General features: G+C 47.2%; 2 protein-coding genes across 5 annotated transcripts in view; one reads left to right on the forward strand and one right to left on the reverse strand.

Moving 5' to 3' along the window:
- KIFC3 (kinesin family member C3) overlaps nucleotides 1–18558 on the forward strand; it is a 77278-nt gene extending 58720 nt beyond the window's left edge. For 2 of the 4 annotated variants that reach the window (XM_077288994.1, XM_077288993.1), the window contains exons 6-18: nucleotides 5915–6088; nucleotides 6441–6588; nucleotides 6854–6984; nucleotides 7062–7173; nucleotides 7325–7506; nucleotides 7577–7681; nucleotides 7753–7883; nucleotides 16553–16676; nucleotides 16763–16892; nucleotides 16975–17204; nucleotides 17480–17614; nucleotides 17729–17792; nucleotides 17937–18558. In XM_077288994.1, the coding sequence (XP_077145109.1) occupies nucleotides 5915–6088; nucleotides 6441–6588; nucleotides 6854–6984; nucleotides 7062–7173; nucleotides 7325–7506; nucleotides 7577–7681; nucleotides 7753–7883; nucleotides 16553–16676; nucleotides 16763–16892; nucleotides 16975–17204; nucleotides 17480–17614; nucleotides 17729–17792; nucleotides 17937–17962 (1692 nt within the window). In that variant the 3' untranslated portion in view covers nucleotides 17963–18558. Of the gene's footprint in view, nucleotides 1–5914; nucleotides 6089–6440; nucleotides 6589–6853; nucleotides 6985–7061; nucleotides 7174–7324; nucleotides 7507–7576; nucleotides 7682–7752; nucleotides 7884–8702; nucleotides 9102–9189; nucleotides 10397–16552; nucleotides 16677–16762; nucleotides 16893–16974; nucleotides 17205–17479; nucleotides 17615–17728; nucleotides 17793–17936 lie in introns of those variants that run through there. The other 2 variants (XM_077288992.1, XM_077288991.1) reach the window with 1 other exon arrangement.
- On the reverse strand, nucleotides 10360–13362 carry LOC143808972 (uncharacterized). The gene is made up of 7 exons (XM_077292151.1): nucleotides 12787–13362; nucleotides 12579–12668; nucleotides 12295–12378; nucleotides 12000–12210; nucleotides 11763–11919; nucleotides 10981–11643; nucleotides 10360–10369 (listed from the first exon to the last, which is right to left on the reverse strand). Exons 1-7 carry the CDS (start codon nucleotides 12988–12990, stop codon nucleotides 10360–10362), a joined length of 1419 nt encoding a protein of 472 aa, XP_077148266.1. The 5' UTR covers nucleotides 12991–13362.
- Nucleotides 18559–18562: the final 4 nt, after the last annotated feature.

An 18562-nucleotide genomic window follows, 5' to 3' on the forward strand; every position in this document is an offset into this window, starting at 1 on the left:
GTGTAGACTGTATTGTACGTGATGTGTAGACTGTATTGTATGTGATGTGTAAACTGTATTCTACGTGATGTGTAGACTGTGTATTGTGCGTGACGTGTAGACTGTGTATTGTACGTGACGTGTAGACTGTGTATTGTACGTGATGTGTAGACTGTGTATTGTACGTGATGTGTAGACTGTATTGTATGTGATGTGTAGATTGTGTATTGTACGTGATGTGTAGACTGTGTATTGTACGTGATGTGTAGACTGTGTATTGTGCGTGATGTGTAGACTGTATTGTACGTGATGTGAAGACTGTATTGTATGTGATGTGTAGATTGTGTATTGTACGTGATGTGTAGACTGTGTATTGTACGTGATGTGTAGACTGTATTGTGCGTGACGTGTAGATTGTGTATTGTACGTGACGTGTAGACTGTGTATTGTACGTGATATGTAGACTGTGTATTGTATGGGATGTGTAGATTGTGTGTATATTGTGTATTGTACAGTGAGGACGGAAAGTATTCAGTCCCCTCTAAATTTTTCACTCTTTGTTTCATTGCAGCCATTTGGAAAATTCAGTAAAGTTCATTTTTTTCTCATTAATGTACACTCCGCACCCCATCTACACTGAAACAAATGTAGACATTTTTGCAAATTTATTAAAAAAGAAAAACTGAAAAATCCCATGGCCATAAGTCTTCAGACCCTTTGCTCAGTATTGAGTAGAAGCTCCTTTTTGAGCTAGTGCAGCCATGAGTCTTCTTGGGAATGATGCAACAAGTTTTCACACCTGGATTTGGGGATCCTCGGCCATTCTTCCTTACAGATCCTCTCCAATTCCGTCAGGTTGGATGGTGAACATTGGTGGACAGCCATTTTCAGGTCTCTCCAGAGATGCTCCGTTGGGTTTAGGTCAGGGCTCTGGTTGGGCCAGTCAAGAATGGTCACAGAGTTGTTCTGAAGCCGCTCCTTTGTTATTGTAGCTGTGTGCTTAGGGTCATTGTCTTGTTGGAAGGTGAACCTTCGGCCAAGTCTGAGGTCCAGAGCACTCTGGAAGAGGTTTTCATCCAGGATATCTCTGCCATTGAAGGAAACATGAATGTGGCCAAGTACAACCAGTCGTCCTGTCCCACAAGCTGAAAAACACCCGCATAGCATGATGCTGCCTCCACCATGCTTCACTGTTGGGATTGTATTGGGCAGGTGATGAGCAGTACCTGGATTTTCTCCACACATACCGCTTAGAATTGTCACCAAAAAGGTCTATCTTCATCTCACCAGACCAGAGAATCTTATTTCTCATAGTCTGGGAGTCCTTCATGTGTTATTTAGTAAACTCTATGCGGCTTTCATATGTCTTGCACTGAGGAGAGGCTTCCGTCGGGCCATTCTGCCATAAAGGCCTGACTGGTGGAGGGCTGCAGTGATGGTTGACTTTGTGGAACTTTCTTCCATCTCCCTACTGCATCTCTGGAGCTCAGCCACAGTGATCTTGGGGTTTTTCTTTACCTCTCTCACCAAAAATTGCTCAGTTTGGCTGGACGGCCAGGTCTAGGAAGACTTCCATTTAAGGATTATGGAGGCCACTGTGCTTATAGGAACCTTGAGTACTGCAGAAATTCTGTTGTAACCTCGGTCAGATCTGTGGTTTGCCACAATTCTGTCTCTGAGTTCCTTGGCCAGTTCCTTTGTCCTCATGATCCTCATTTGGTCTGACATGCACTGTGAGCTGTGAGGTCTTATATAGACAGGTGTGCACCTTTCCAAATCAAGTCCTATCAGTTTAAATTACACACAGCTGGACTCCATTGAAGGAGTAGAACCATCTCAAGGAGGATCACAAGGAAATGGACAGCATGGGACTTAAATATGAGTGTCTGAGCAAAGGGTCTGAATACTTATGACCATGGGATATTTCAGTTTTTCTTCTTTAACCCCTTAATCCCATTGGACGTATTATCCCGTCAAGGTGACCTGGGACTTAATTCCCAGTGACGGGATAGTACGTCCAGCGCAATCAGCTGCGCTCACGGGGGAAACGCGGACGATCGGGGCCGGGTGTCAGGTATCGCAGCTGACATCTGGCACTATGTGCCAGGAGCGGTCACGGACCTCTCCTGGCACATTAACCTCCGGCACACTGCGATCAAACATGAACGCCGCGTTCCGGCAGCATAGGGAAGCATCGCGCAGGGAGGGGGCTCCCTGCGGGCTTCCCTGAGACCCTCGGAGCAACGCGATGTGATCGCGTTGCTCCGAGGGTCTCCTACTTCCTCCTCCCTGCATGCCCGGATCCAAAATGGCCGCGGGGGGCCTTCCGGGTCCTGCAGGGAGGTGGCTTCCAAGCGCCTGCCCAGAGCAGGCGCCGGGAAGCCTCCCTGCTGTGCCTGTGTGATCGGTGATCTGACACAGTGCTGTGCAAAGTGTCAGTTCAGCGATCTGTCACTATAATGTGATGTCCCCCCTTGGGGCAAAGTAAAAAAAAAAAAAGTTCCTAAATAAAAAAAAAAATATTGTTCCAATAAATACATTTCTTTATCTAATTAAAAAAAACAAAAAAACAATAAAAGTACACATTTATTATCGCCGCGTCCGTAACGACCCGACCTATAAAACTGTCCCACTAGTTAACCCCTTCAGTGAACACCGTAAAAAAAAAAGGCAAAAAACGACGCTTTATTATCATACCGCCAAACAAAAAGTGGAACAACACGCGATCATAAATACGGATATAAATAACCATGGTACCGCTCAAAACGTCATCTTGTCCCGCAAAAAACGAGCCGCCATACAGCATGATCAGCAAAAAAATAAAAAAGTTATAGCCCTCAGAATAAAGCGATGCAAAAATATAAAAATAATTTTTTCTATAAAATAGTTTTTATTGTATATAAGCACCAAAACATAAAAAAAGATATCAATGAGGTATCGCTGTAATCGTACCGACCCGAAGAATAAAACAGCTTTATCAATTTTACCAAACGTGGAACGGTATAAACGCCCCCCCCAAAAGAAATTCATGAATAGCTGTTTTTTGTTCATTCGACCTTGCAAAAATCGTAATAAAAATCAATCAAAAAAGTCACGTGCCCGAAAATGTTACCAATAAAAACGTCAACTCGTCCCGCAAAAAAACAGGACCTCGCATGACTCTGTGGACCAAAATATGGAAAAATTACAGCTCTCAAAATGTGGTAACGCAAAAACTATTTTTTGCAATAAAAAGCATCTTTCAGTGTGTGACAGCTGCCAATCATAAAAATCCGCTAAAAAACCACGCTATAAAAGTAAATCAAACTCCTCTTCATCACCTCCTTAGTTAGGGAAACATAAAAAAATATGTATTTATTTCCATTTTCCCATTAGGGTTAGGGTTGGGGCTAAAATTAGGGTTTGGATTACATTTACGGTTGGGATTAGGGGTGTGGTTAGGGTTGGGGGGTGTTTGGGTTAGGGGTGTGTTGGGGTTAGGGTTGGGATTAGGGGTGTGTTGGAGTTAGGGGTGTGGTTAGGGTTGGGGTGTGTTTGGGATTAGGGGTGTGTTGGGGTTAGGGTTGGAATTAGGGTTAGGGGTGTATTGGAGTTGGGGTTAGGGGTGTGGTTGGGATTATGGTTAGGGGTGTGTTTGGGTTAGGGTTTCATTTAGAATTGGGGGTTTCCACTATTTAGGCACATCAGGGCTCTCCAAATGCGACATGGCGTCCGATCTCAATTCCAGCCAATTCTGCGTTGAAAAAGTAAAACAGTGCTCCTTCCCTTCCGAGCTCTGCCGTGCGTCCAAACAGGGGTTTACCCCAACATATGGGGTATCAGAATACTTAAGACAAATTGGACAACAACTTTTGGGGTCCAATTTCTCCTGTTACCCTTGGGAAAATACAAAACCGGGGGTTAAAAAATAATTTTTGTGGAAAAAAAAAAAAAAATTTATTTTCACGGCTCTGCGTTATAAACTGTAGTGAAACAGTTAGAGGTTCAAAGTTTTCACAACACATCTAGACAAGTTCCTTAGGGGGTCTACTTTCCAAAATGGTGTCACTTGTGGGGGGTTTCCACTGTTTAGGCACATCAGGGGCTCTCCAAACGCGACATGGCGTCCCATCTCAATTCCAGTCAATTTTGCATTGAAAAGTCAAATGGCGCTCCTTCCCTTCCGAGCTCTGCCATGCGCCCAAACAGTGGTTTACCCCCACATGTGGGGTATCAGCGTACTCAGGACAAATTGCACAACTTTTGGAGTCCAGTTTTTTCTGTTACCCTTGGGAAAATAAAAAAATGGGGGCGAAAAAATCATTTTTGTGGAAAAATATGATTTTTTATTTTTATGGCTCTACATTATAAACTTCTGTGAAGCACTTGGTGGGTCAAAATGCTCACCACACATCTAGATAAGTTCCTTAGGGGGTCTTCTTTCCAAAATGGTGTAAATTGTGGGGGGTTTCCACTGTTTAGGCACATCAGGGGCTCTCCAAACGCGACATGGCGTCCCATCTCAATTCCAGTCAATTTTGCATTGAAAAGTCAAATGGCGCTCCTTCCCTTTCGAGATCTGCCGTGCGCCTAAACAGTGGTTTACCCCCACATATGGGGTAACGGCGTATACAAATTGTACAACAACTTTTGGGGTCCAATTTCTCCTGTTACCCTTGCTAAAATAAAACAAATTGGAGCTGAATTAAATTTTTTGTGACAAAGTTAAATGTTCATTTTTTTTTTTTTTAAACATTCCAAAAATTCCTGTGAAATACCTGAAGGGTTAATAAACTTCTTGAATGTGGTTTTGAGCACCTTGAGATGTGCAGTTTTTAGAATGGTGTCACACTTGGTTATTCTCTCTCATATAGACCCCTCAAAGTGACTTCAAATGTGATGTGGTCCCTAAAAAAAAAAATGGTGTTGTAAAAATGAGAAATTGCTGGTCAACTTTTAACCCTTAGGGTATGTGTCCACGGTCAGTTAACGCTGCGTGTTTGACGCTGCGTGGGGCCGCAGCGTCAAACACACAGCGTCCAGATGTTCCAGCATAGTGGAGGGGATTTTTTGAAATCCTGTGTCCACTATGCGTGGAAACACGCACGCGGCAGCCCTGCGACTCCGGACATGCTGCGCGTCTTTTCAGATCGCAGTATGTCCGTGTTCCTTGCGGCGACGCAGCGTCGCCACAAGGAATATCACAGGGCCCTATGCGAGGAGTGCGATGATCCCGGATGTGTACAGTTAACACATCCGGCATCATCGCGTCCCAGAAGGGGGCGGGGCTTAGCGCCGAGCGGCTTTGCCGCTCCGACGATACCGCCGGCCATCCTGAACGTGGACACATGCCCTTATAACTCCCTAACAAAAAAAAATGTTGGTTCCAAAATTGTGCTGATGTAAAGTAGACATGTGGGAAATGTTACTTATTAAGTATTTTGTGTGACGTATCTCTGTGATTTATGGGCATAAAAATTCAAAGTTGTAAAATTGTGAAATTTTCAACATTTTCACCAAATTTCCATTTTTTTTCCCACAAATAAAACGCAAGTCATATCGAATAAATGTTACCGCTATCATGAAGTACAATATGTCTCGAGAAAACAATGTCAGAATCACCGGTATCCGTTGAAGCGTTCCAGAGTTATAACCTCATAAAGGGACAGTGGTCAGAATTGTAAAAATTGGCCCGGTCATTAACGTGCAAACCACCCTTAGGGTTAAAGGGGTTAATAAATTTGCAAAAATGTCTACATTTGTTTTTTCAGTCAAGATTTGGTGCAGAGTGTACATTAATGAGAAACAAAAAATGAACTTTTTTTTTTAATTTACCAAATGGCTGCAATGAAATAAAGAGTGAAAAATGTAAAGGGGTCTGAATACTGTCCGTACCCACTGTATGTGTTGTGTAGATTGTGTATGACACATGTATTGAGTAAACTCTCTTTTGCAGTATGTGTTGAAGAACATTGAGGTTGAATCTGGTGCGATGAAGCACGCTCTGGGCCAGGCAGAGAACCGGAGCCTCCATCTCCAGAAACAACTGGATAGACAGAATCAGGTTGTACAAGACATAAAGAAGCATCTGCAGCGTGAACAACAAGAGACGTCCAAGCTTCATGCTCAGGTCAGGAGAACATCTGTTCAACATCCACTGCTGCACCTTAGATCAGGACATCGAACATGGTTTAGATTAGGGGCCCCAATTATCTCTCAAGCATAGTACATGGCTCCAACTACCAATGTGCCTTAGATAGGGGCCCCCAAGAAATCCTCCAGAAGATAGAGCCCCGACTACCTCTCAAGCAGAGATCAGGGTCAGTCAGAGGCTGAGCCCCCGACTGCCTAGGCACCTCAGGTAAGAACCCCCAGCTATCGCCATGGTCTGGTCTATGACTTTAGCGTAACAACCAGTTGTAGCTGCCCACCCATTATAAGAGATCCCTGAATAAGTGTTAAGTGACTGCCGTCCCCTGCAGGTGGCGTTGTATGCCACAGAGCTGGACCGTGCACAGGAGCAGATGGTAGAGGAGTTCCGTTCCCTGCAGGAGGAGAAGGAACTGGCGGTGTCGGAGGCATTCGAGCGAGCCCAGGAGGAGATGAGAGCGGTGCATCAGAGCTTGGATGGTGAGTGCCAGATGACACTGAACTACCATCGCCAAATTGTGGATTCTCCTGCTGACCATCCCTTTTATCGGTTCCTGGACCTTGCCCAAGTGTCCTATTGCTGCCCCAATCTATATCTCCACTTCTCCACCCACCGCTTCACCTGTGGTGTCTTCTATAGATTTCTTCTCAGATTTCTGTGCAGAGGCCATGAATTTTCTAGAAACATGTAAAGCCTTGATGTTCTTTGAAGCCCCCCATCTCAGTGGTCAATGTTTCCTGTTAGGTGTCCGCAGGAATCTCCTCATGTTACAGCCAGCGCTCCGTACCCTGACCCACGACTACAATGTTCTGAAGAGACAGGTACGAGACTTTCCGGGCTTGGTGTACAAGGTCATGCGAGAGGCCCAAGATGAGGTACGTAGTGCAAGAGGCCAGATGGAAGGGTAGTGGGGACATGGACATGATGTGCCATAACTCTGTGCATTTCATAGTTCTCTCGAGGTGTGAAAAGTGTTGAAGACACCAACGCCGAGCTCCTCTCCAAATACAGGCAGGAACTCTATCTGCGCAAAGAGTGCCATAACCAACTGGTGCGTCTACGAGGTGAGCGAGTGCTGTCTATGTCCACCATGGCACCTCGGCCATCACCGGGCACCTCATGGATGGGACCCCCGAGTATAGTGGCTGAGGTGCTATAGTATCCGGGCAGCTTGCATTACTTTATCATAAGGACACAGGGCTCCTGTCTCATCAGGGAACATCCGTGTGCTTGTTCGTGTGCGGCCCATCACATCTGATGATGGCACAGGTCCGGGGGCACAGAACATCCTCACCTTTGACCAGGATGATGATGGAATCTTGCACATCACTAACAAAGGAAAAAGGCAGAGCTTCGAGTTTGACAAAGTTTTCCCTCCAAGCACAACACAGGAGGAGGTAGGAAAAGGACAGGTGCCTGCTGAGGAGTGCTGGAGGACACTGCTGCAGCCGCTCTCTTGTCTTGTAGGTCTTTGATGAGGTTTCTCCGCTCATCACGTCCTGTCTGGACGGGTACAATGTCTGTATTCTGGCCTATGGACAGACAGGATCTGGTAAAACATACAGCATGGAGGTAAGGGCCCGTAGAGAGGAGAGGATAGCCTATATGGGAGAACATTTGAATAAATCTGTACCCTTTGGCAGGGTACTGCTTCTAATCCTGGGATAAACCAGAGGGCCCTTCGCCTGCTGCTGTCAGAAGTGAGCGAAAGATCCAGAAGCTGGGAACATCACCTTAGTGTCAGCATGGCCGAAATCTACAACGAGACGCTGAGGTGAGAGTAGCGCAGATCTACATCCGCATTGTCTCCTCCTTCCCTCTTACATCCGCTATATGTCGTCTCCTCTCTTACATCCGCATTGTCGTCTCCTTCCCTCTTACATCCACATTGTCTCCTCCTTCCCTCTTACATCCGCATTGTCGTCTCCTCTCTAAGGGTATGTCTCCACGGTCCGTCTGGGGGCCGGTATCGGCGCAGCGGCGAAGCCGCTCGGCGATAAGCCCCACCCCCTTAATGGGACGCGATGGTGCCGGATGTGTACAGTACACATCCGGGATCATCGCACCCCTCGCCATAGGGCCCTGTGATATGCCTTGCGGGGACGCTGCGTCCCCACAAGGTGTACGGACATGCTGCGTTCTGAAAAGACGCGCAGCATGTCCGGAGTCGCAGGGCCGCCGCGTGCGGGTTTCCACGCATAGTGGAGACGGGATTTCATAAAATCCCCTCCACTATGCTGGAACATCTGGACGCTGCTTGTTTGACGCTGCAGCGTCAAACAAGCAGCGTTTCCTGACCGTGGAAACATACCCTAAGGCTGCTTTCACACATCAGGTTTTTTGCCGGATGCCGGATGCCGGTTCCGGCATCGCGCCGCATCACCGTATCCGGTTTTTTATCAGGAAACCGGATGGCAACCGGATGAGACGGATCCGGTATTTCGCCGGATCCGGACACCGGATCCGGCGAAAAACCGGATCTGTCTCATCCGGTTCGTCCGGTTTTCTTTCCGTTTTTTTACGGATCCGGCTGTTAAAAACGCCCCCTGAAAGGTTAAAACGTTGATTGGCCGGCTTAAAACTATATATACAGTGTTCCTAACATCTGTGACGGGTTGGAGAGGAGCAAGATACAGAGCAAGATGGATGGCATTATTGCAAAGATTCTGCAGAACAACGTGGATTTCATCACAGAAGCGAATCGATTGAAAGCAATTGTTATTCAGAAAGAGCAAGAGAGACAGCGTGTCATGCGTCTGCGACGACGCCGTTTGTGGATCCACCCCATCACGGCACAGAGAATGACCCGGGGAGTCTTTTCCACTTTGTATATGGAGCTTCGAGGTGACCCCGACAAGTTTTTCAGCTATGTTCGGATGAAAGCGGAGAACTTTGATATATTGGTGGATCGGGTTGAACATCTGATAAGAAGGAGTGATACCTATTGCCGATTCTCCATTACCCCGGCTGAGCGTCTGATGGTCACTCTTCGGTAAGCATTCTTTTTGAATCAACTCTTGTAGGGCACTTTCGTTGATATTTTGAATTTACAGTAATTACAGCCTTGCTTTTGTCCACAGATTGCTAGCAACTGGTGAATCCCTGTCTTCACTACATTTTCAGTCCAGACTGGGCATTTCAACCATATCAGGAATAGTGAGGCACACTTGCCGTGCACTGTGGGACTCTCTGCATGAAGAATACATTCCACATCCCACAATGCAGACATGGTTGGAAGTAGCTGACAGATTCCTGGAAGTGTGCCAGTTTCCCAATTGCTTGGGTGCGGTGGACGGGAAACACATCCGTATCGTGAAACCGGCTGGTTCTGGATCTCAATATTTCAACTACAAGAAGTACTTTTCCATAGTGCTGATGGCCATTGCTGATGCGGATTACAAATTTGTAGCGGTGGACATTGGGGCGTATGGCCGTTCTAATGATTCGCAAGTTTTCAAACTGTCTTCTATGGGGCGGCATTTATATGGACAAACCTTTCAATTTCCCCCCCCCCCCCAAGACCACTGCCTCAAACCTCTGAGCCACCAATGCCATTTGTATGTGTTGGGGATGAAGCTTTTCAGCTTTCCGAGCATCTTTTGAAACCTTACTCCAGCCGTGGTTTAACGAATACTAAAAGAATTTTCAACTACAGACTCACACATGCACGGAGAATGGTGGAGTGTGCGTTTGGAATCCTAACCGCCAAATGGAGAGTTCTACTCACATCCATTAACTTGAAGACAGACACTGTGGATGAGGTGGTGAAAGCGTGTGTTGTCCTACACAATTATGTTATATCCAAGGAACAGCTTTCCATTGAGGACCACTCTTCCGAAACCACCTTGACGGATTATAGCAACCAAACATACAGAAGTTCTGCCACAGTTTCCAGAATACGGGATCACTTTGCAGAATATTTTATTTCACCCCAAGGAAGAATACACTGGCAGGATGAGAGAGTTTAAACACTTTGTATGTACCTAGTAATGACTGTAACCTTTACCCATGTTGTGTACCTGTTGTTTTTACCTTTACCCATGTTGTGTACCAGTTTGGTTTTTACCTTTTACCCATGTTGTGTACCTGTTTGGTTTTTACCTTTTACCCATGTTGTGTACCTGTTTGGGTTTTCCTTTTAGCACTGTTGGGTACCTGTTTGATTTTAATTTTTAACCAAGATGTGCATCTGTTTGGGTTGTACCCAAAGTACTTTAGCTGTTACCAATAAACCTTGTTTAACAAAAGTGTTATTTGTCCCTAATGAGTAAATACAAGATAGTTTTCAACCAAAAAGTTTTATTAACATTATTAAACAACCAAAAAAACATACAGGTAACTAAATGTTTTCATACGTCGGGGTGGAGATACTGTCGGAGGGACTGTCGGATAGGGACACTTCGACAGTGGGAGTGTGGAGAGAGGAATGTGGTGGTGGTGAGGAATGTTCTATAGTTAGGGGTGAAGGAGTGGAGAAAGCTATTGAGCGGGTGGACAAGAAAGTGGGATTGGGGTTAGGAATTTGGTAGGATGGAGGGGTGTAGGTAATGTTTTGTGAGGATTGGGAGGCAGAATGAGTGATGTGTGGAGAAGATGTTTGGGAAGAGGGTGATAGAGGCTGTTGGAAGTGGGCAGGGAGAGGAGGCGAGGATGAAGTAGATGGGAAGTTGTATGGGTCGGGATCATCATATGGGTGGGAAGGGGCACGGGCGGGAGGCTGGTAGTGTGGATGGTGGGAAGGGGCACGGGGCTGGTAGTGTGGCTGGTGGGAAGGGGCACGGGAACGCTGTAAGTGTTGTGGATGTTGGGATGGGGCACGATGTGGATGATGGTGAGGTGGGCGGGATGGGGCACGGTCAGTTTGGCGGTACGGGTCAGGAGGATGGTACTGGCTGTAGTGATGGACAGTTGAAGGGGGGACAGTTGGAGGATTGTTGGAAAGACTATCTGCTCTAGAGGCAATGAGCTCTAGAGTAGACTGGCAGGATTCCATTACTTGCATCTGCTGAGAAGTAGATAGCGTCTCCATTGGCTCAAGCACCGACTGAAAAAAAGTGTTGTTCGGTGACTGTCTTGCCTCTGAACGCATCGTTACCAGAAGTGTATGCATCTCGAGCATACTTTTATTTATGAAATTGAAACCTGCAGCCATTTGCTCGGACAAAACTTTCAGACAGTTCTGGAACGATGCGTTCAGGTGCAAGAACTCGGGAGCATAACTATGTACCTGACCCCTCTGCCGAAACCGCCACGATGCTACAGGTGTACTAGAGGTGGCTGCAGCAGAGGGGTGGGGTACAGGAAACACTATGTCCTCACCAGCAGCTACATGCAATGGAACTGGCAAGGATGCTCCAGCGCTCGTGGATCGGAAAGAGGGATCAGTAGAGTGGGAAGGTGCAGAGTGGGAAGGTGCAGAGTGGGAAGGTGCAGAGGGTTCCTCACTGTCAAAGTGTCCCTCGGTGGCGGCCTCCTGAGGGATCGCCCCAGAAGGGTTCAACTGTGCTGCAGGCTCCCGAGTGCTCTCGACGGTACTGTGGAAAAAAAGGAGAAAAACAAAATATTAATATACTGTCATTGCATGGCCCTGGCTGAAAGGGCAAAAGAGGTTTAGACATTTAAAACATTAGTGCATGTGGTGGGTAATATTTACCTTCGGGTGACCATCGTTGACCTGAGGAACGACAGGACCCTTGCATATTTGTACGTGCTCCTGCGTCCTCCAGATCCACTCGGGGCCCACATCTCTTTGTTGAACTCCTTCTTAAAGCGATCCCTGATCGACCGCCACCTTTTCACAATCTGCTCACCTGTTAAAAAAGGAGAAAGACAACTTGGTTAGAAACAGCATTTTAGAATGCATCACCAAAACTGAACTGAGGATACTTACGTTCTCGAATCTGGGCCCGAACATCAAGGTCCTCCCACCTCGGTATCAGTTCGCGGCAGATTTGCTCCCAGAGTCGACGGCTCACTGACAGATCAGCATGGCGGCGGTCAGCCATGTTCCACAGCGGCTCCCTGTCTCGGACAAGATCGATGATGAGGTCAATATCAAGACCGACCTCCTCACCGTCAGAATCAGGAGCACGCCGTGAAACCTGTTTGAAAAGAGGAAAAAAAAAATTAACACAAAATTTGAAACATTGCTAACCTCCCCCCAAAAAATAAAAAAAGAAACCTACACGGTGACGGCCGCCACGAGATTGACGCCGACGACCCTGGGAGCCAATGGAAGGACCTCTTGCTTGGGCACCAGATTCCGAACTCTAGAAGAAAAATAAAAAAAATTATGTGCTTGTTGGTAGCCATTCTATGTGTTGTGTGCCATGTGAAATCTATAATAAGTTTTGTATGTGTTGTGTGAGGTTTGAAAGTATCAGTTTCTATGTGTTTTGTTGTAAGTATCTCGTGTTATGTTTTGTGTGTAGTGTAGGGTGTGTTTCCGCAATACATGACAGATACATACCAATTGTGAGCCTTCTCCGTGTGTTTCTCCACCCCTTCCCTCTTCTTCGGGGAGCACCTCTTCTACTGGGGGGTCAGCTTCATCAGCTTCCTACAATGAAAGATAAAAAAAATACATTATAGATTCACACACACTCTCACACACACACACACACACACACACACACACACACCAACGATGGAGCAAGAGAACTTATGTTCATATTTACCTCTGTGCGTTGACGAGGAGGAGGAGGAGGGCTCCCTGAAGACATGACTGCAGGCCTCAGGCTCTGGGGCAGGCTCTCGGCTCTCTGGCAGGCTCTCGGCTCTGTGGCAGGCTCTCGGCTCTGTGGCAGGTTCTCGGCTCTCTGGCAGGTTCTCGGCTCTCTGGCAGGATTCAGGCTCTCTGGCAGGTTTCTGGCTCCTTCCATCCTGGCAGGGTGTTGGCTCTTCTGCTTTTTGGCTGGAAATGGATAAAGGCCTCATGGCCCTGCTTTATATATAGTCCAGGGGGCTGACCATAGGTTTTTGAGCATGCTCAGTGTAAAAAGCCGGATACGGCCGCCGGATCCGACTTTTTCCGGATCCGGCGCTTTCCCGCGTCCATAGACATGCATTGTTGCAAAAAGCCGGAAAGGCCGGATCCGGCCTTTCCTACTTTTTCGCCGGAGACAAAAAAACTTTACAGTAGACGTTTTTTCCAGACGCCGGAATCGACTCGACGCCAGATCCGGCATCACACCGGAAGGAACGCTGGGCCATCCGGCGCCAATAATATTCAACGGGGGAAAAGCCGGATCCGGTTTCCAATTCCGTTTTTTGGCGGAAGAGCCGGAATTCGCCTGAAACAAAAAACCTGATGTGTGAAAGCAGCCTTACATCCGCTTTGTCGTCTCCTCTCTTACATCCGCTTTGTCGTCTCCTTCCCTCTTACATCCGGCTTTGTCGTCTCCTTCCCTTACATCCACTTTCTGTCGTCTCCTCTCTTCCATCCGCTTTCTGTCGTCTCCTCTCTACATCCGCTTTCTGTTGCTGCATTCTCCCTAAATCCACTTTGTCGTCTTCTCTTACATGTTTTCTGTTGTCTTCTCCCTACATCCGCTTTTTGTCGCTGCTTCTCTACATCCGACTTCTGTTGTCTCCTCTCTACATTCGCTGTTTCCGCATTCTCCCTACATTCGCTTTCTGTTGTCTACTCTCTACATCCGCTTACTGTTGCCACATTCTCCCTACGTCCGCTCTGTTGTCTACTTCTCTCTACATCCGCTTTCTGTTGCCGCATTCTCTCTATATCCGCCTTCTATTGTCTCCCTACATTCGCTTTGTTGTCTCCTCTCTACATCCGCTTTCTGTTGCCACATTCTCTACACCCGCCTTCTATTGTCTCCCTACATTCGCTTTCTGTTGTCTCCTCTCTACATCCGCTTTCTGTTGCCACATTCTCTCTACACTGTGTTCCAAATTATTATGCAAACTGGATTTAAGTGTGATAAAGATTTAATTGTTTTGTTTTTCAAATAAACTCGTGTATTGTATTGTGTCTCAGGGCTCAATGGATCACTGAAATCAATCTTAAACACGTGATAATTAGTTTTCCAGGTCATTCTAATTAAAGGAGAACTACTTAAAAATGATGTTCCACATTATTAAGCAGGTCACAGTTTTCAAATAACATGGGCAAGAAAAAGGATCTCTCTGCCGCTGAAAAGCATCAAATAGTGCAATGCATTGGTGAAGGGATGAAAACATTAGAAATTTCCCGAAAACTTAAGCGTGATCATCGTACTGTTAAGAGATTTGTGGCTGTATCTGAGCACAGATGTGTTTGTGCTGATAAAGGCATAATGAGGAAGATTTCTGCCAGGCAAGTTCATCGGATTAAGAGAGCAGCTGCTAAAAAGCCATTACAAAGAAGCAAACAGATATTTGAAGCTGCTGATGCCTCTGGAGTCCCTCGAACCTCAAGGTGTAGGCTCCTTCAAAGGCTTGTTGTGGTGCATACACCTACTATTCGGCCACCCTTAAACAGTGCTCACAAGCAGAAATGGTTGCATTGGGCCCACACATACATGAAGACTAATTTCCAAACAGTCTTGTTTACTGATAAGTGTCGAGCAACCCTGGATGGTCCAGATGGATGGAGTAGTGGATGGTTGGTGGATGGCCACCATGTCCCAACAAGGCTGCAACAACAAGGAGGTGGAGGAGCCATGTTTTGGGCTGGAATCATGGAGAAACAGCTGGTAGGGCCCTTTAAGGTTCCTGAAGGTGTGAAAATGACCTCTGCAAAGTATATAGAGTTTCTGATTGACAAGTTTCCTCCATGGTATAAAAAGCAGAAATGTAAGGAGCAAAATCATCTTCATGCATGACAATGCACCATCTCCTGCTGCAAAGAATACCTCCGAGTCATTGGCTGCTATGGGCAGATAAACTCAAGGTGTGGCCACCATCTTCCCCTGACCTCAACCCTATAGAGAACCTTTGGAGTATTATCAAGCAAAAGATCTATGAGGGTGGGAGGCAGTTCACGTCAAAACAGCAGCTCTGGGAGGCTATTCTGACTTCATGCAAAGAAATACAAGCAGAAACTCTCCAAAAACTCACAAGTTCAATGGATGCAAGAATTGTGAAGGTGATATCAAAGAAGGCTCCTATGGTAACATGTAACTTGGCCTAGTAGGAGGTTTTGGAGTTAAATAGCTCTTTGTTCAGTGAATGTGACCACCTAATGCTGCAAATTCCACAAATGAGCATTTTCAGTTCTTTAAAACATATTAAATGTTTTGAAATTCTACTGTGCCTAATAATTTGGAACAGTGCATTTTAAGTTTTTATTCATTTTGGAGATTATACTGTTATCATTGGGAGGTTTCTTCAATAAAATTCAATGTATACTCTAACGGGTGATGACTTTTATTAGACTGTCATTTGCACCAACCATTTAGGAAAATCAGAGAAAAATGTAATTTGCATAATAATTTGGAACATAGTGTATATCCGCCTTCTATTGTCTCCCTACATTCGCTTTCTGTTGCCACATTCTCTCTATATCCGCCTTCTATTATCTCCCTACATTCGCTTTCTGTTGTCTCCTCGCTACATCCGCTTTCTGTTGCCACATTCTCTCTATATCCGCCTTCTATTGTCTCCCTACATCCGCTTTCTGTTGTCTCCTCTCTACATCCGCTTTCTGTTGCCACATTCTCTCTATATCCGCCTTGTTATCTCCCTACATCCTCTTTCTGTTGTCTCCTCTCTACATCCGCTTTCTGTTGCCACATTCTCTCTATATCCGCCTTCTGTTATCTCCCTACATCCTCTTTCTGTTGTCTCCTCTCTACATCCGCTTTCTGTTGCCACATTCTCTCTATATCCGCCTTCTATTGTCTCCCTACATCCGCTTTCTTTTGCCACATTCTCTCTATATCCACCTTCTATTGTCTCCCTACATCCGCTTTCTGTTGTCTCCTCTCTACATTCGCTTTCTGTTGCCACACTCTCTATATCCGCCTTCTATTGTCTCCCTACATCCACTTTGTTGCCACATTCTCTCTATATCCGCCTTCTATTGTCTCCTCTCTACATCCGCTTTCTGTTGCCACATTCTCTCTATATCCGCCTTCTATTGTCTCCCTACATCCGCTTTCTGTTGCCATTCTCTCTATATCCGCCTTCTATTGTCTCCCTACATCCGCTTTCTGTTGTCTCCTCTCTACATCTGCTTTCTATTGCCATTCTCTCTATATCCACCTTCTATTGTCTCCCTACATTCGCTTTCTGTTGTCTCCTCTCTACATTCGCTTTCTGTTGCCACATTCTCCCTACATCTGCTGTTGTCTCCTTCTCCCTACATCTGCTGTCTCCTCTACATTCGCTTTCTGTTGTCTCTTCTCTACAACCGCTATCTGTCTCCTCTCTCCGTCCGCCTTTCTCCCTATATGCGCAGTCTTTGGCTGCCTCCTTTCTCTAACCCTTCTTTTTGACCAAAAGGGATCTGCTGGGCTCTGACTGCCACAGCTCTCTGGATATAAAGATGGCTCCGGGGGGCGCTGGGGAGCTGTACGTGCCAGGTCTGACGCAGCGCAGTGTCAGGAACATGCTGGATATAAATAAGGTGAGATGGGAGCGACGCTGGGGTGTGACAGAGCAGCACTACATCTGATGACAGCTGTACAGATCATGTACGATTCTCCCTCACAGATTTTGGACCTTGGATGCAAACAGCGAGCCACAGAACACACAAATCTTAATACCCACAGCTCACGTTCCCACGCCCTCCTCATCCTGTCGGTCAAGGGGCGGGAGACCAGCACAGGGATCGGTACAACTGGTGAGTGACTTGAGCAGGTGGTGAGGTGCTGCCCTTCTGCAGGAGAATATGTGATGGCATCAATGCACCTTCTCTTCATCAGGAAAGCTCTACTTGGTGGACCTGGCCGGGTCAGAGCGGGTGTCACGGTCAGGAGCGGCTGGTGATCGTTTGCGGGAGGCACAGTGCATCAATCGTTCCTTATCTGCTCTGGGTGACGTCTTCTCAGCCCTGCGATCTCAACAAGCCTACATTCCATACCGCAACTCCAAGCTCACGTACCTGCTGCAGGAAGCGATGAGCCGGGATGGGAAAGCTCTGCTGCTCCTTCAGGTAATAACACCTCTGCTCTGTATGCCTAGACGGGAACAAAACCAGTATCCAAGCCCAGAAATATACCCATGCATGGGACCCGCTAACAAGGTCTCTGCTCACCATATCAACAAGCTACTGCCACCATAGGGGCCATTATTCAGAAAAACCCCAAAGCAAGCTCCAGAGGGGGAGCCCTTCAGTCCCAAACCGCTGGGCCGCTGATGTGATTGTCCGGCACTTGCAGGGACTTTGCAGCCAATATGACTAGTCCCAAGCTCTGTCCTTCTCTACAGGTGGCGCCGGTGGAGCAGAACATGAATGAGTCTCTCTGTTCCTTACGGTTTGGGGACAGAGTTCGATCTGTGGAGTTAGGGGTCCCAACCAGGAAAATAGAGCAGCTGCCGGCAGCAGGAACAGAGAGTTCTGAGGTAGGCCATGACGCAAGGGTCTGTATGTGGCAGCAGACAGGAGGCCTCGCCCCAGTGCTGACCCCTACAGTGTGGGCAACCTGGGATATTACAGCATTTTCTCCTCTTCACCAGAGTGACAGCCCCTCTTCACGTGGAGCAAGATCATCATCAGTGCGCAAGAAGCTGCCAGTGTCAGGTACATACTGTCACCTCATTACATGGGACACATGGTGTGATAAAAGCCCCCGGGAGGATACAGGCCACATTCTCCTTCAATTCCAGGCAGTGCACGGTGTATACTACTGCAGGACACTAACCCATGATCTTCTTTTGTTTTCAGTGCGGCAGCGGATTGGCCCTCCCTGATTGAAGCAGACTGCCACCACGTCACAGGAGCAAATCGTGCCCACTGCAGTAGCTCGGCCCCCACCATCAGCAGGCAGGCGCCCCATGGACCACCCCACAACAGCAGGCCGACCCTCCATAGATCCCATCACGACAACAGGCCAGCGCTCCTTGGTAGGCCCTCCATGGACCCACCCCGACAGCAGGCCGGCCCTCTATGGACCCCCCTTTCCCTGCAGCAGGTCAGCGCTCCATGGACCTCCACCCCCCACGACAGCAGGCCGACCCTCCATAGACCCCAACACTACAGCAGGCGGCGCTCCATGGTAGGCCCTCTATGGTCCCCCCCCTTTCCAGGCAGCAGGTCGGCGCTCCATGGACCCCAACACTACAGCGGGCCGGCGCTCCATGGTAGGCCCTCTATGGACACCCCCCCTTGCAGGTCGGTGCCCCATGGACATGCCCCACTGCAGGACAGCCCCCTTTGGACACCCCAAACCATTGGTGCAGTTCCTAGAAGTGCATGGTTACATTAACTCTTTGCCTACGTACTTGGACACTAGTATGGCGGTATATTTCTGTAGATAGCAGGTTTATTACAGAGGCTTTTATATGCAGAGT

Source organism: Ranitomeya variabilis, chromosome 2 (assembly GCF_051348905.1).
Source record: "Ranitomeya variabilis isolate aRanVar5 chromosome 2, aRanVar5.hap1, whole genome shotgun sequence".
Taxonomy (NCBI): domain Eukaryota; kingdom Metazoa; phylum Chordata; class Amphibia; order Anura; family Dendrobatidae; genus Ranitomeya; species Ranitomeya variabilis.

Bases quoted from the DNA above. Each gene is read 5' to 3' on its own strand.
- LOC143808972 (XM_077292151.1), bottom strand. From the start codon at position 12,990: ATGGAAGGAGCCAGAAACCTGCCAGAGAGCCTGAATCCTGCCAGAGAG. The intron at 12,669-12,786 runs GTAAATATGAAC...CTTTCATTGTAG, and splicing joins CTCCTCGTCAACGCACAGAG to GAAGCTGATGAAGCTGACCC. The intron at 11,644-11,762 runs GTAAATATTACC...TTTTTTCCACAG, and splicing joins TCAACGATGGTCACCCGAAG to TACCGTCGAGAGCACTCGGG.